The sequence below is a fragment of the Equus przewalskii genome, chromosome 9, assembly GCF_037783145.1.
Source record: "Equus przewalskii isolate Varuska chromosome 9, EquPr2, whole genome shotgun sequence".
Taxonomy (NCBI): domain Eukaryota; kingdom Metazoa; phylum Chordata; class Mammalia; order Perissodactyla; family Equidae; genus Equus; species Equus przewalskii.
Genome location: NC_091839.1, coordinates 64,507,872 through 64,525,679, shown reverse-complemented (window position 1 = coordinate 64,525,679; position 17,808 = coordinate 64,507,872). Strand labels below are relative to the sequence as shown.

General features: G+C 35.6%; 1 protein-coding gene across 8 annotated transcripts in view; it reads right to left on the bottom strand.

Moving 5' to 3' along the window:
* Positions 1-17,808, bottom strand: part of DSE (dermatan sulfate epimerase) — a 72,151-nt gene that overhangs the window by 8,536 nt on the left and 45,807 nt on the right. For all 8 annotated transcript variants that reach the window (XM_008518179.2, XM_070556872.1, XM_008518187.2 and 5 more), the window contains one exon: positions 2,481-2,734. In XM_008518179.2, the coding sequence (XP_008516401.1) occupies positions 2,481-2,734 (254 nt within the window). The remainder of the gene's footprint in view (positions 1-2,480; positions 2,735-17,808) is intronic.

The following is a 17,808-nucleotide window of genomic DNA, read 5'->3' as shown; positions in this document are numbered from 1 at the left end:
TAGCTAACATCTATGCCAATCTTACTCTGTTTTGTATGTGGGATGCTGCCACAGCATAGCTTGATGAGTGGTGTGTAGGTCCGCGCCTGAGATACGAATCTGCGAACCCTAGGCCGTGGAAGTGGAGCACATGAACTTAACCACTATGCCACCAGGCTGTCCCCTGAAAATATTTTTTGAAGTTTATCACTTTACAAAACTTTCACCATTATTTTATAGGATTTGTAATAAGCTGTAAATAGTACAAAGACTAAATTGACAGTCTTTAATTTGGTCGATCATTAGAAGACAATTTTTCATCATTTTTGTGCTTTTCGATTCCTTAGGATCTGAAAAGCCCGCACAGTGGGGTGGAGAGACCATGGGTGTAACAATCTAAGGGTGAAAAAAATCAACTAGGAGTTCAGAATCTGCCAAAAATGAGCTACATGATTTTATTCAAGCACTTCTTCAACCTGTCACATTTTTCAACCTCCCCAACTGGAAATTAAAAGTCTAAAAATTTTTGTAAAATCCTTTTGACTCAGAAATGCTAGCTTTCTATAATTCTTGAGAGACTAGCATTTAGGTAACAACAACTCACATTTCTATAACAGTTATAATTTACACAGCACTGAACACAATCTTACTTAATCCTTTTAACAACTCAATTATGCATTATTACTCCAAAATTACCGAAAGGTTGACTTGTTCAAGACCTCTGGCACATGACTAAAAATGAACAGATCTTTGGTCTGAACCTAGGCCTTTAGATCTAAGGTTTGTTTTATTTGCTTGTATTAAAACATACAACCTATGGAGATAAAATTAAGCTCATTGCCTTCTAATGTGGGTGGAGTCTTGTTGCTTCACTCCCACAGACATGTGTGTGATCATCAGTGCTGAACACTCTACCCCAGCCTACTAGGTGTGCTGGGTGTGGGGGGCTTCCCGAGGCCCAGGTACCACCAGCTCCCAGCCAAAGTCCAAGGTCCTAGGCTAAGTAAGATCCAGCTCCCACCTCATGGGGGCAGCACTGTTCTCAGGCGTGGCTGTGCAGAGGTGACTGTTAATTGTACCCTGGTTCCTTCTCCCATCCAGCTCCACACCTGCCACTGTTCTGGATCATTTTCAGTTTCCATTCTCCAGTCATTAGGGTTTAAAATTCCAATCATCTTCACCTCTTCCTCTCTGTATCCTCCATCTCCAACTAGATACCAATATGACTGATGCTTACAATCTGGCCTGCTATGCATTTCTCCCTGGCTATCACATTACCTGACTTTCCTTATTTTTCCCTTACAGCAACCCTGTTCAGGAGATATGAGGCAAGGCCTACCACCTTTTTAAACTTCATATCTGTCAATGTGAGGTATTGATATTGTTATTGATGCCATGCCCTGCATTTTTCTACTATCCATATACCATGCCTGGAATGTTTTCTATTATCCCACTTATCCATATCCTAGGATATGAGAGCTAGGATGAAAACTCATTCTCTTCATTAAGCTTTCCTTAAATTACTGTAAATTAAATTCTATTCCAAGAGAGGCAACAAAATATAGTAGGAAGAGACTGAGCTCTGAGTTTGGCCAGAACTGGATCCAAATCCCAGGCAACTTATATGGTTGATGTGAGAATTAGATAAAATACGGACAAGGATTAGCACACGTCATGTGCTCAATTAGTATCAGTTTCTTTTCCTCTAAGACTGACTTAAAAGTGATAGTTGGTTGATGTGACAAGGGAGAAAGCTAGAATTGGGTAAAATCTGATGCTGGATAATCTAAAAAATGCCTACTAATTCTTATGGGGAATATAATCAAGAGTTAAATTCTTTTAGATTTCCCAGCTTCACGTATATATTTAATATTCTAATAATTCACTGTGATATGGGGGCTGATTTTCTTAAATATAATCTTATTTAATCATTTATAGACTTCCATAGGAGTTGTAATTAAATCAGAATTACAAGAACAAAGAAGATGCAATATTAGCAATTACATAATACATTAAGGCAAAATAGCTTTGCAATCCACAAAAGTCACTTCCAAGTTTGACCTAAATGATCTAGATTGGTGGTTTAAAGTCTTTAGAGAGAAAAAAAAAGTAGCGATATAAGGATACACATCTGTGTTTGACAAACATTCATTTCAAATAATAAACCACCTATTTGGCTTTTGAAAGTTCCATTTATCTCTTCACTGTCAAAATTCTCTGGAAAAATGAATATCCACCACTGATCCTGTGCTATAAGGATATGGCTTGGTACAATCAAAGGCCATAATTAAATAACCTGCAGATTAACGTAACTAGCTGAAATGAGGAAAGAGGTGTCTCTCAATTCTTTAAGAGATGCCCTAGATATTACTTCATCTCATGGGCTTAGTTAGGATCCAAGTATGAACATGTACTAAGACTAGTTATAAAAATGCTTTGCTCTCAACATGGCTACTATGACTGATGTCAACTTGGGCCTCCCCTCGGCCATGTCCATGCACCTTGATTCATCAGAACTAGGCTTCCTGTGAGCAAAGCCATGCAGTTGGTGGGCTGATGATTGTGCAGGTATTGAAATCCCCATCCTCTCCTGTATGAAGTCTCATACATATATCCCGAGGCATTGGCAATCACTTCAAGAAACTTCTCCTGTTGCGTCTTGCTCAGGTAGTTGTACAAGAAGTCATAGGCAGTGGCAAAACCAACCAGGGAGTGAGCAAGCGGGACTTCATCCCAAGGAGCATCTTTCACCAACCTGTAAAGGAAAATAAACCATGCAAATGAGTGCAAAGAAGGCTCACAGCTTTCATCACACTTTTTAAATCTCTATTTCTCAGAAGTAAAGAGCACAAGTGAAGATATAATCCAAGAGGTTTAAAGACACAGAATCGACTTCCTTCCATATGAGACCCAAGCGTAAAGTTTGTCTAATGTGAAAATTACAGTGTTAACACTTTTTTTCCTCAGGCTTCTGGCAACATCAAGATGTTGAGAATTTTTACTTTTGATTTCTTACTGTTGATGAGATGTAGAAGAATATATTCAAAGAGATCTGAAGAGACTAACGTGTAGTGGCAGGGCAAAATTCTCTGGAGTACCCATTGAGTTAGTGCTCACCCTCTCTTTTTCACCTGTATAAGAGGTTCTCATTCTATTCTGACAGCTGCCTTGCTAAATCAGTTGAACATGTATATCCCATCTTATTTCCCCTAGGTCAAGGTGAAGGTACCATGGTCTATAGTTTATCGCCTCTCAATCTGTACAGACCCTCTTAGCCAAAGCCATGATGAAGTGAGTGGCTAAAAAACTAGTATAAGTGAGTAAAATGAACTGATTCTAACTCAGATTTCTACATCTCACTCTTTCTCATAAAATGAACGGCACAGCCTTCGGGTCCTTCGGATATTTTTCATAGAAGTATAAAAGCTGATCTGTGAAGTATTAAACCGTCATTTTCCAGGAAGCCCAATTTCTGCTTGACTTGCTACATTGTTCTGCAAGTATTTTAATAGTGTTAAACAGGAAGCTAAAAAGGATCTTTCACAATCACAATTCTATGGAATTATCCAGAAAACCCTCCCCATCTGTTCAGGATGTATTTGAGTAATCTCTAAGAGAGAGAAACAAATGAAGAGTGTGCTGTACTTGTGGGAGGTGGAAGAAAGTTTTCAACTAGGGATTAAACTAAAGTTTAACATTTCTATGCCATGAGCCTCTTTTGGCAATATAGTGAAGTCTTAGCTTCTTTCTCAATATGTTTTAAAATTCATAAGATACAATACCTAAGGATACAAGGAAATCTATGACTTTGAAATATAACTATCAATATAGATTTTTTTTTTTTAAAGATTTTATTTTTTCCTTTTTCTCCCCAAAGCCCCCTGGTACATAGTTGTGTATTCTTCGTTGTGGGTTCTTTTAGTTGTGGCATGTGGGACGCTGCCTCAGCGTGGTCTGACGCGCAGTGCCATGTCCGCGCTGAGGATTCGAACCAACGAAACACTGGGCCGCCTGCAGCGGAGCGCACGAACTTAACCACTCGGCCACGGGGCCAGCCCCTCAATATAGAAATTTTTAAAAATTGTGATATATGTGTTTCTTTATTAAGGCATTAAACAACAAGATTTGACAGCAGGGATAGTAACTACCACAATTTATAAATAGTAATGAGCATAAACAATGTTCTGAGATGTATACAATAACCATAATATGATATGAAAATATCTGTGAGACCTGTCTGTGACAAAGTTACAGATTCTCCCAATATTACTATAGTTGGTTATCGACATTCATGATTTGGAAGAAATGCTAAATTTCTGTTAGAGTTAGTGAATATTAAGATGCAATATTTTCCCCAAACAAACCCCAGAGACCCCACGTTAAGAATACTTAAAAATATTCCAAGAGACTGCTTCTTCTAGACTGTGTTCTTCTTTTAGGAGTTTCTATCAAAGACATGATCTGGTCACTCTGTCAGAATTTCAAAATCACTCCCAAAACAACAAGATCTCCTTTCCCTTCCTTTTTGTCCTCTTAGCATTTACATATGTATATGTATAAGTATATGCATACATATACGCATATGTATGCCCTATTAGAATTCAAGTTCTACAAGTGCAGGGTTTTCTTTTCTCCTCTGTTATATTCACTGTTGGGTCCCCAATCCTACAACAGTGTCTGGCACATAGTAGACTCTCAATAAATATTTTTGGAAAGAAAGAATAAATGAAGGAACAAGCCTATAAAACTAGGCCACACTGTTGACAATGAATATGTGATCATTATGAAATCAGGAATTTGGAGGAACCCCTTGGTACTAATAATAATTTCAGGGTTTGGTTAGCTGTGCTGTTGATACAGCTTGGTACTAAAATGATTAAGGTTGATGAGTTTCTTAACCATTGGGTCATAGGCAAAGCTACCTTTGCCAGTCAGCTCGCCAGTGTGTGTACTGGTTGCAAACAGACTCTGAAGAGTGTGAACTAATTCCCTACTTCTAGGAAAAAAACAACTCACACTACACACTCACTGCCAGGGTGTTAGGAATCGAGTTTTCACAGACTCGTGGTCTCATTAGTGAGCCAGCCAGAGAATCCAAGTCATTTGTTTCCTAGTCCTGTGCCTCTACACCAGGTCACAATGCATCTGTAAATGACAGCATACACACCTAGCCACGATAAAGCTGACATCAATGAACTGCTACCACCTACTGAACCCCGACACATCTGATTAACCAATCAACTTATTTTTATAGATAAAAGAACATTTAATATAATTCTCATCCATCCGGAAATATTGCTATGCAATTTCGACAAAAATTTCCAAGTTCCTACACACAGCTGCTTATTCCAAGCAGTTTTCAATTCAACAAAATACTAGCACACTGATAAGAAAAAAAGTTTATGGTACCATCAAATTCACCAGTATATCATGATGAAATCTGATCTGTAATAGCTATATTGCTCCAAGGCTATCTAAGTCCTTTACCAGTACAATCTCACCCAGGCTTGGATGCAAAATGCAATAATGGATGGGAGCATATTTTACTGTCACGGAAACCAAAGGAAATTTGCTTCTAGCACATAGATGGCAGCAAAGAAACCATCTTACTCAATGTGATCCTAACTAGGAGTTAATAAATTTACTGGAAAAGCTGGTTAAATGCAGAATCATAAAAAAATGATACAGGTATTAATTTATGAATTTTATTTCAACTTAAAATATCTCTATGTACACATATTCATCAGTCTTTTGAAGGTGAGCTAAAGGCCCTTTCTTTGAATATGGGTCTACAGATCAGTTTCATTGTTATTTCCTGCAAAGAACACATATAACACACCATCACAATTTACAGCTTTGGTTTCTTTATAACATAGGAAGAAATTAAAGACACATATGAAGGAATGTAGAATCCTTCTAGATTTTTGTGAATTTTTCCCTAAACCTTTATAAATCTCATCCACACTACATTATGACATCAATTTCTATAGTAACTCATTCCAAGGCATTTAAGTTGGTTTTAGAAACATTAGTTCTTTTTCTTTTTGAACTCACATTTACTCTATTTATAAAATATTATTAAAATTGTGTAATTACAGGTATTAGTGAAAGTGGCAAAAACTGGTTTGAGAACAAATACAACTGACATTTCCTAAGCACATAACTCAACTGCTGGGAACAGAAATGAACTGTCATGGGGGAGGGAGCCTACCAACCTTGACATTCAGCATTCTGTGAGAGTTGCTGCCAGGTTACCCAAGGAACGGTGGTTAATTTCACCGGCAAGTCAGTTAAGAGCAGGTTAGTTAGGAAAACTTTTACTGTAGCCCTCCTTTTATAAGCTATTATTTCTCCCCTTAGAGAGCTGTTCTTAAAGTAAGGTCCATGGGCCCCTGGGGTCTCTGAGACTCTTTTAGGGGATCCTCAATTAAAAATTATTTCCATAATAATACCAAGATATTATATGTTGATATTTGAATTGATGGTACAAAAGCACTAATGGGTTAAAAATGCTGTACTTAAAGACTTTTCTGATGAGGTCAGTGATAACAAGTGTGATTTATTTTTATACTGTATAACTAAATGTGTCAACATTTGGAAGACTGGAATAACTCAGCGAACCACATTCAAAATAAAATGGCATGATATTACAAAACCATGTATAATAGATAAAAGAGCCATTGGAAGTGCAAAATATACCAATGGATTTTTTACCAATTAATTGGTAAAGATACCAATTAAAAAATATGAGGAACTCATTAACATGGTTTCAGATTCCACACTGAAACTAACTTTTATGAAACAGATTCCACAAAATTTTTTTTTTTTTCCTGAGGAAGATTTGCCCTGATCTAGTATCCACTGCCAGTTGAGTGGTGTAGGTCTGTGTCCAGGAACTGAATTATGGCCCCCAAAGCAGAACATGTTGAACTTAACCACTAGGTCACTGAGGCTGGCCCTGAAACTAACTTTTTCAAAACTACCACTTGTCAAGTTCTAGCAAAGTATCATTATCTGAAAATATTCTTAAAATACTCCTCCTTCTTTAATCACATATCTCTATGAAGCTGGATTTTCTTCATACACCACACTGCAACAGACTGAATAGAGAAGCGGACATGCAAGATCTGCAAAAATGCAAAACAATGACCTTCTTCACACTAAATACTTTTTGTTTTCAAAAATATAGTTATTTTTTTCTAAAGATATATTATCTGTTACTATGAAATGGACTTATTTTTCAAATGAATGCATAAATATTTTTAAAATTTCCAAGTTTTCATTTCTAGTGTGGTAAATATTGATAGGTATAGCCCACATAAACAAAGTTCCTTGATGTCCTCATTAACTGTAAAGAATGTAAAAGAGTTCAGAGGCCAAAAAGTTTAAAAAGTGCTGTCTAGAATATTTTTTTTTAAGATTTTATTTTTCCCTTTTTCTCCCCAAAGTCCCCCAGTACATAGTTGTGTATTCTTCGTTGTGGGTCCTTCTAGTTGCGGCATGTGGGACGCCGCCTCAGCGTGGTTTGATGAGCAGTGCCATGTCCGCGCCCAGGATTCGAACCAATGAAACACTGGACCGCCTGCAGTGGAGCGCATGAACTTAACCACTCGGCCACGGGGCCAGCCCCTAGAATATTTTCAAAGGTGAATTTATGTGAAACAGAATGAACTGAACAAAGAAACAAATTATTAATTGACTGGTTGAGGGGTAGGGTGTTGGTGGGGAAAGACATAGATTTTATCATAATGTGCTGCTTCCATGAATCAAGTTGTGACTGTAAAAGGAAGAAAAGAGGCATAAAAATCTTTCCAAAGTTTAGTAGCTTCATTAATCTGAATTTTTATAACACTTTTATATGGACAGACTACTTCCATTATCACAAAGGCTTTTTGAACTATGTACAGAGTACAACGGCAGGCAATCTAAGAAGTCTGTATTAGTCAATATTTCACAGCTTACTTGATGAAATCATAAAAAAAAATCTGATAACAATGTTGGCATCTGTTTTTATTTGTATAGTTTTGAGTTTAAGAGGATCAAATGGGGGCCAGCCTGGTGGCACAGTGGTTAAGTTCGAGTGTTCTGCTTCAGTGGCCCGGGGTTCACGGGTTTGGATCCTGGGTGTGGACCTACACACTGCTCATCAAGCCATGCTGTGGCAGTATCCCACACAAAAAATAGAGGAAGACTGGCACAGATGTTAGCTCAATGATAGTCTTTGAGCAAAAAGGCAAAGATTGGCAACAGATGCTAGCTCAGGGCCAATCTTTCTCACCAAAAAATAAAAATAAAATAAACTTTTAAAAAGAGATCCAATGACTATATTTAAATTTTTTCATATAGTTTTAAAAGATATATAGTCTGCAGAAAATCATTATCTGGGGAAAGATTAATACTTAGTATTAGAAAGTTCACAGAATACTCTGCATAGTACTATTTAAAGTTTTATACTGTTTCATTTACACAAATACTGTTAAAATATATACTTGGAAGAAGAGAAGTTCTGTATTTAAAATTTAAGAGGTGTCAAGAGATCACTGATACTTATTTAAATGAACCAGCAATATACAAAAACTAAATACTAGGAAAAATGAGACAACTCATAACTCTCTTTATCATGTTATTATGATTATTAGTCCTGTTTCCTAGCACTTTTTACAGCCTAACAATTTTATACCAGACTTTTCCATATGTAACTATATTTTGAAGGTCATAATTTGATCCATGGTATAGACAAATCTATGTATTTAAAAAAGTACATTTAAATGAGGCTCTGCTGCTTATTAAACCTTTTCCAAAAAGCAGCAGAACTCAAATCAATCCTTCTTTTTCTCATTTTGAGCTAACATATGGTTTTATAAACCTATAAATTATTTACTTAGTAAATTCATAAAGTAGAAGATTCATGTTTAAAAATCTGGTTTACTTTAGACACTAGATATTTATGTAAATGCAAATTTAAGAGAAAATGAAACAAGCTTTAAAAGAATTATGAATTTAAATGTAGAACACAGCAATGAACTCTTTAGAAATCCCCAAGTGTAGACTTTACAGGGTAGAACAGACAACTTTCCCTTTGCCAGCTTCCCTCCTGCTGTGTCTACCAGACACAAGCCACACCTCTGCCTACAGGGTGTACTTCTCACACTATCCAAATATGCCAAAATAAGGTCAATTCAACTTTTAAAATGTAAATTAGCCTATTCATTCTAAAAGTCTCCTGAAGACATTAACCTGACGGAGAGTCATTCAATTTTCAACCAAATGCCTTTGTGTGCTTGGAAACAACCTCCAGAAAGTTCGGAGTCATATATTACCACTGCTTTTAAAAAGATGACTAATGGCAGCTGTGATTCATCTTTTTTCCCTCCATTAAGTTAAATGGGAAAACTAGCCATGAATGTTAAATGTCAGTAATATGCTAAACTTTGTAAGTAATTCCTATAAAATTTAACCAAAGGAAGTGGATTTCTAACCCATGCAGCCCCGCCTGTGAAGTGCCCTGGGGCCTTGACACTGATTTGCCAAGAAGAGCAGAGTAAGCCTGGAATACAGAGAAACTTGATCTAGGGGTCTCTGAGTGGGTGGCCAGCTATCCAAGGGGCATATGCAACTAAACTCTGGCCTGGCTTGTTGTCCATATTCTACGTGTTTGATCAGGTAGCGAATGGGTGGCATTTGAATTGATGTGTCAAGCAAAATTCACTATTTATAGCTGGGAGGAAAGAGAGAAGTTATACTTCATATTAATTAAGTACATAGTATGTGCCAAGTCCTTTACATACGTGATTTCATTCAATCTTCAAGACTCACCTTAGGTATTGCATGCCCATTTTCCAGACTGTAAAAGTGCTATTCAGATAAGAAAATTACTTGTTCAAGGTCACCTAGTTAAGTAAATGGTGAAGCCAAGAATGGAATCCAGGACTATCTGAATCTAGCATTGTTTTTACTTCTTCCTGGTGAGGAAATGCACTGTGCTTTCAAAGAAAGTCACGAAGTTTGGAATAAGAACCCAACCAGAAGAAAGTGCTAGGGGTAGCAGACGTACCAAGAGCTAGGCAGAAGGACACTTATGCTGAAATACAACACAGGGTTCCAAGCTCTGCCATTTTCATGACACCAAGACAGATAAAAGGCAAGAGATGAGAGAAAAGGGGCAGATATCAGAAGAGATACACATTTCTGTGTTCAGATGGTTGCTCAGGGTCCACCCAAGGAACATGAGATACCAGTTATGTAGAATTCCTGAAACAACTCTTCCTCTCCCCACGGACTTCTAATGAGCCCGGGGCTCCTAATGTACTGCTCCATGAAGAGTGGGTCCAGGAGCTGTGGACCTGAACCTGGATGCTCAGAAACTTTAGCCCTTAAGCTAGCTGGCTAGAAGACAGGGAAATGGATAATGAATGAGCTTTCCTTTTTCAACATCTACTTTGCTCCCTACTTGGGAACAATTGCTAGAAGGATAACAGTAAGATAGAATAAGAACTGACTGTATATTAAGATACCTTCAGGGAAAACAACATACCAGCCCTGAAATGTAAAAGACCAATTTCTCCCACAATCTAGATTTCTATATTCATTAAATTATTGGCTTCAAGATAGCAGAACACTACCATTTAATTTCATTTTAAAGCTAAGAATTCAATATCCCAAGTATTAAATTCTAATATATAAAAATTTAGGTCAGTTTGGCCCCACTCAAGCAGAATATTGAGGAGTCAATTATGCAAAAGCAGAAACTAAAGAAAATATTCTTTTTAAATTAAAATGTTCTAGATGATTTTCAGAGAAAATGAATTAATCTGAATGTCAAAGCAAGCTAATGTGAATAAAATGTGGAGCAGTGTTATTAAATGCGAAGGCACAGCCATGTCATTATTCCAATGTTTAATTCACTGACACCAAGTCTTACCCAAATATCCAAGTATTGGCATCCATTGAAATGGAATCAAACAGCATTTATAATTGTTATCCCTTTTAGCTGACCAAGGGTGCTTTGGGCTAGTGTCCAGCCTTAAAAGGTAACAGGGAGAAACATGATAGGTAAGATGATTCAAATTTGATAACAGGATCTCTGTTTTGTCAGAATGGCAGAGCTCAAAGGACTAGGGTTAAAAACAGGCTTACCTACCAAATGTTTATGACAAATTATGAAAGAATCTGTTATAATGGAGAAATTCTGAAAGCTGGAAAGGTGCTAGGAGAAAATAACGCAGACTTGCCTCTACTGTTCAAAAAGCTTAATCACATTATTTTTGGCCATTTAAAAAAGTAGCTTGGTATTTTATATGTTTAACATGCTTTATGTTTATATGTGTAAAATATAAAATATGTTTCAAAAAGTTCAATTGGACAACTTATTGATGCCATCGCTTCAGTCAATGACTTTGCAAGCATCCAGTGATCATGTGAGAAGCAATGCCTGGAACTAGTCAATCTGATTGTAAGAAAAAAATTAAACATGCAACAACAGCCAGCGAAGTCAATGAAAAGAAGAACAATGATGGAGAGTGGCTAGCTCTGCCAGAGAAGAAAACATACTGTAAAACTTCACTAATCAAAACAGACTGGTATGATGTATGAACAGAAGGAAACACCAATGGAGCAAAACAGAAAGAGGTGCAAATCCTGGAAATTTGATATGTGATAAAGGCAGCTTCAAGAATCAGTAACAAGTTATATTGGAACAACTGGATAGTCATTTGAAAAAACATAAAATTGAATCCAAATCTCACAGAATACAATAAAATAAACTCTACATAAATTAGGCATCTAAATATAAAATATGAAGTCAATTATTAAAATATGAATACAATTATTAAAAGAAAATATAGATGAATTCCTTTGTGAATTCCAACTATGACTGAAAAACAAGAAGCACTAGAAGAAACGACTGATCATTTTGGCCATATGAGACTTTAAAAACAACTTTTGCATGGGGAAAAAGACACCACAAGCAAAGTCAAACACAAATAACAAACTGGGAAAAATATTGGCATCATTTATCTCAAATACAGCTATACTTATCCTAATATACAAAAGGCTCTTAAAGTCATGAAAATCTCATTAGAAAAAATGAACAAAGGATAAACAAGACAGTTAACAAAAAAGAAAGGTAAATACTCCCCCCAAATTCTCATCTCTACTTATAATAAAAGAAATGTAAATTAAATCTACAACAGGTAACATCCAGATTAATAAAAACATCAAAGTATCACAAACACTCTAGCAAAAGCTGTGGATAACCAGGCACAGTCTTAAAATGCTGTTACAGGTGTAAAATAGTAAAAATCCTGTGGCGTTTGACAACATTTAACAAAACTATGTAAACATATCATCTTTTGACCAGTAATATAACTTACAATACTTATACCCCAAAGATATACCTCCATAAATACAGAACCACATGTGCAGAAGGTTATCATGGCATTATTTGTAATATGATTGTGACATGGCATATTGTAAACTACGCAAATGTTTCAAATATTTAAGATTAAGTATGTCAGAAATAAATAGTGACATAAAATGACTTGGGATTTGATTCAAAATAAAATGAATAAAGGAAAATGTTCCCAACAAAAAAACAAAATAAATCTCTAGAAACCAATCTTAGTAAAATGGAGATGAGTGATTTACCTGATAGAGAGTTCAAAATAACGGTCATAAAGTGCTTACCAAAGTCAGGAGGGCAATGAAGGAACAAAGTGAGCATTTCAACAAAAGGACAGAAAATATTAAAAAAGTGCCAAACAGGAACCATAGAGCTGAAGAATTCAATAACAATCTGAAAAGTTCAACAGAGGCATTCAACAGCAGACCAGATCAAGTAGGAAAAAGAAACCACCAAACTTAAAGACAGGGCAGTGGAATTCACCCAATCAGAGAAGCAAAAAGGAAAAAGAATGAAAAAGAGTCAAGATAGCTTACAGGACTTATAGGACACTATCAAGAGGATAAATATACCTATTATAGGGGTCTCAGAAGGAAAAGAGAGAGAAATGGGTAGAAATTTACTCAAAGAAATAATGGATGAAAACTTCCCTAAACTAGGGGAAAAGAAACAGACATCCAGATACAGGTTGCCCAAAGAGTATCAAAAAAGATGAATCTAAAGAGACCCACAACAAGAAACATAATTAAATTGTTAAAAACTAAAGATAAAGAGAGAATCTTAAAAGTAGCAAAAGAAAAGCAACTTGTAACATACAAGGGAACTCCATAAGTCTCCGAGCAGATATTTTAGCAGAAACCTTGTAGGCCAGAAGGGAGTGGGATAATATATTCAAAGTGCTGGAAGAAAAAACTGCCAATCAAGAATATTCTACCCAGGGGGCTTGCCCGGTGGTGCAGTGGTTAAGTTCACATGTTCCACTTTGGCGGCCTGGGGTTCGCCAGTTTGGATCCCGGGTGTGTACATGGCACTGCTTGGCAAGCCATGCTGTGGCAGGTATCCCATGTATAAAGCAGAGGAAGATGGGCACAGATGTTAGCTCAGGGCCAGTCTTCCTCAGCAAAATGAGGAGGATAGGCAGCAGATGTTAGCTCAGGGCTAATCTTCCTCAAAAAAAAAAAAAGAATATTCTACCCAGCAAAGCTGTGCTTCAGAATTGACAGAGAGATAAAGAGTTTTCCAGACAAAAAGCTGAAGGAGTTCATCAGCACTAACCAGCCTTACAAGAAATGTTAAAGGGAGTTCTTCAACCTGAAACAGAAAAACACTAATTAGTAACATGAAGACATACGAAAGTCTAAAACTCACTGGTAAAATATATACTTAAATTCAAAATACTCTAATATTTTAAGGCGGTGAATGAATCACTTATAACTCTAGTACAAATTTTAAAGGAAGAAAATATTTAAAATAACTATAACTACAATAATTTGTTAATGGATACACAATATAAAATATGTAAATTGTGACATAAAAACATAAAACGTGATGGGAAGGAGTGTAAAAATAGAGCCTTTATATATGTTAGAAGTTAAGTTATTAGCTTAAAATAGACTGTTATAACTATAAAATGTTCTATGTAAGCATCATGGTAACCACAAAGCAAAACATCTATAGTTAGGTATGCTAAAGTAAAGTAAAAGAAATCAAAGCATATTGGTACAGAAAATCATCAAATCAGAAAGTAAGAGAGGATGAAAGAAACAAAAGAACTACAGAATAGCTAGAAAACAATTAATAAAATGGCAACAGCAAGTTCATAACTATCAATAATTACTTTAAGTGTAAATAGATTAAATTCTCCAATCAAAAGACATAGAGAGGCTGAATGGATTTAAAAATCAGACCCATCTATACGCTACCTACAAGAGACTCACTTCAGCTTTAAGAACACACATAGACTGAACGTGAAGGTAGAGAAAAAGACATTCCATGCAAATGGAAACCAAAAGAAAACAGGGGTAGTTATACTTATATAACACAAAATAAACTTTAAGCCAAAAATGGTAACAAGAGACAAAGAAAGTCATTACATAAGGATAAAGGGGTCAACTTATCAAGAGGATATGACATTTATAAATATTTATGCACCCAACATAAGAGCACCTAAATATATAAAGAAAATATTAACAGATCTGAAGGAATAAATAGCTATAAAATAATAGTTGGAGACTTCAGTATCTCACTTTCAACGATGGATAGATCATCCAGGCAGTAAATCAATAAGGAAACATCGGACTTAAAGTACACATCAGACCAGATAGACCTAACAGACATATACAGAACATTCCATCCAACAGCAGCAGAATACACATCCTTCTCAAGTCCATGCAGAACCTTCTCTAGCATATATCATGAGTTAGGTCACAAAATAAGTTATAATAAATTTAAGAAGATTGAAATCATAGCAAGCATCTTTCCCAACCACAATGGTATGAAACTAGAAATCAATTATAAGAAGAAAACTGAACATTCACAAAAATGTGGAGATTAAACAACATGCTTCTAAGCAATCAATGATGAAACCAAAAGGAAAATAAAAAAATATCTTGAGAGAAATGAAAATGGAAACACAACATACCAAAACCAATGGGATGCAGCAAAAGCTGTTCTAAAAGGGAATTTCATAGTAACAAATACGTACATTAAGAAAAAAGAAAGATTTCAAATAAGCTAACTTTACACTTCAAAGAACTAGAAAAATAAGAACTAACTAACACCAAAGTTAGTAGAAGTAAGAAAATAACAAAGAAAGACAGGAATAAATAAAATAGAAACTAAAAAGGCAATAGAAAAGATCAATGAAACTAAGAGCTGGTTTTTTGAAAAGAAAAACAAAATTGGCAAACTTTTAGCTAGACTAACTAAGAAAAAAGAGAAAGACTCTAATAAATAAGAAATGAAAGAGGAGACATTTCAACTGACAACACAGAAATACTGAGGATCATAAGAAAATATTATGAACTATTATACACCAACAAATTAAATAAATTAGAAGAAATGGATAAATTCCTAGAATTATACAACCTACCAAGAATGAATCATGAAGAAATAGAAAATCTGAACAGACTAAATACTAGCAAGGAAATGTAATCAGTAATCAAAAACCTTCCAGCAAAGAAAAGTCCAGGACTAGATGGCTTCACTGGTGAATGCCACCAAACATTTAAAGATGAATTAAAACCAATCCTTCTCAACTCTTTCAAAAAACATAAAATGAGGGGAAACTTCCAAATTCATTTTATGAGGCCACTATTACCCTGATATCAAAGGCAGACAAAGGACACTACAAGAAAAGAAAATTACAGGCAATATCCCTGATGAACACAGATTCAGAGCTCCCCAACAAAATATTGGCAAACTGAATTCAGTAATACATTAAAAGGATCATACACCATGATCAAGTAGGATTTATTCCAGGGATGCAAGGATTGCTCAACATGCACAAATCAATAAATGTGATAAAATGAAGAATAAAAATCATATGATCATCTCAATAGATGCAGAAAAAGTATTTGACAAAATTCAACATCCTTTCATGATAAAAACTCTCAACGAAGAAGGCACAGAAGGAATATACCTCAACATAATAAGGGCCATATATGACAAGCCCACAGCTAACATCATACTCAACAGGGAAAAGCTGAAAGATTTTTCTCTAAGATCAGGAACAAAACAAGGATGTCCACTCTCACCACTTTTATGAAACATCGTGCTATAAATCATAGCCAGATAAATTAGGCAAAAAAAGAAAAGGGAAGGAAGGAAGAAAGAAAAGGTATTCAGATCAGAAAGGAAGAAGTAAAATTGTCTCTATTTGCAGATGATATGATACTATATACAGAAAAACCTAAAGACTCCACCAAGAACTGTTAGAACTAATAAATGAATACAGTAAAGTTGCAGGACAAAAAACCAATATACAAAATTCCGTTGTGTTTCTATACACTAACAATGAACTATTGGAAAAAGAAATTAAGAAAAAATCCCATTTACAATAGTATCAAAAGGAATAAAATACTTTGGAATAAATTTAATCAAGGAGGTGAAAGATCTATACGCTAAAAATTATAAAACATTTATGAAAGAAATTGAAGAAGACACAAACAAATGGAGAGATATTCCGTGCTCATGGATTTGAAGAACTAATATTGTTAAGATGTCCATACTTCCCAAAGCCATCTATAGAATCAATGCAAGCTCTATCAAAATTCCAATGGCATTTTCCCACAGAAATAGAAAAAAAATAGTCCTAAAATCTGTATGGAACCACAAAAGTCCCAGAATAGTCAAAGCAATCTTGAGCAATAAGAACAAATCTGGAGGCATCACATTTCCAGATTCCAAACATTACAAAGCTATAGTATGGTATTGGCATAAAAAAAGATATATAGATTAATAGAACAGAACAGAGGGCCCAGAAATAAAACCACTCTTATATGGCCAATTAATTTCTGACATAGGAGCCAAGAATATACAATGGAAAAAAAGATAGTGTCTTCAATAAATGGTATTGGGAAAATTGGATAGCCACATGAAAAAGAATGAAACTGGACAACTATCTTATACCATACACAAAAATCAACTCAAAATGGCTCAGACTTGAACATAAGACCTGAATCCATAAAACTCCGAGAAGAAAACAGGGAAAAAAGCTCCTTGACATTGATCTTGGCAAGGATTTTTTTGATTTGACACAAAAAGCACGGGTAACAGAAATGAAAATAAACAAGCAGGACTACATCAAACTAAAAAGCTTCAGCCAAAAAAAAAAAAAAAAAGCACAGCAAAGGAAACCATCAGCAAAATGAAAGGCAACCAATGGAACGGGAGAAAATATTTGCAAACCGCATATCTGATAATAGGTTAATATCTAAAATATACGAGGAACTCACACAACTCAATAGAAAAAAAATAACCCAATTAAAAAATGAGCAGAGGATCTGAATAGACATTTTTCCAAAGAAGACATACAAACAGTCAATAGGTAAATAAAAAGGTACTCAACTCAGTAATCATCAGGGAAATGCAAGTAAAAACCACAGTGAGTTATCACCTCACACCTGTTAGATGCCTATTATCAAAGAGACAAGAGATAAACGCTGGAGAGGATGTGAAGCAAAGGGAACCCTTTACCCTGTTGGTGGGAATGTAAACTGGTACAGCCATCATGGAAAACAGTATGGAGTTTCCTCAAGAAAATACAAAACAGAACTACCAAATGAGCCAGCAATCTCACTTCTTGGTATATATGCAAAGGAAACTAAACCAGGATCTTGAAGAGACATCTGTACTCCCATGTTCTTTGCAGCATTGACTACAATAGCCAAAGTATGGGAAAAACCTAAGCATCTGTCAACAGATGAGTA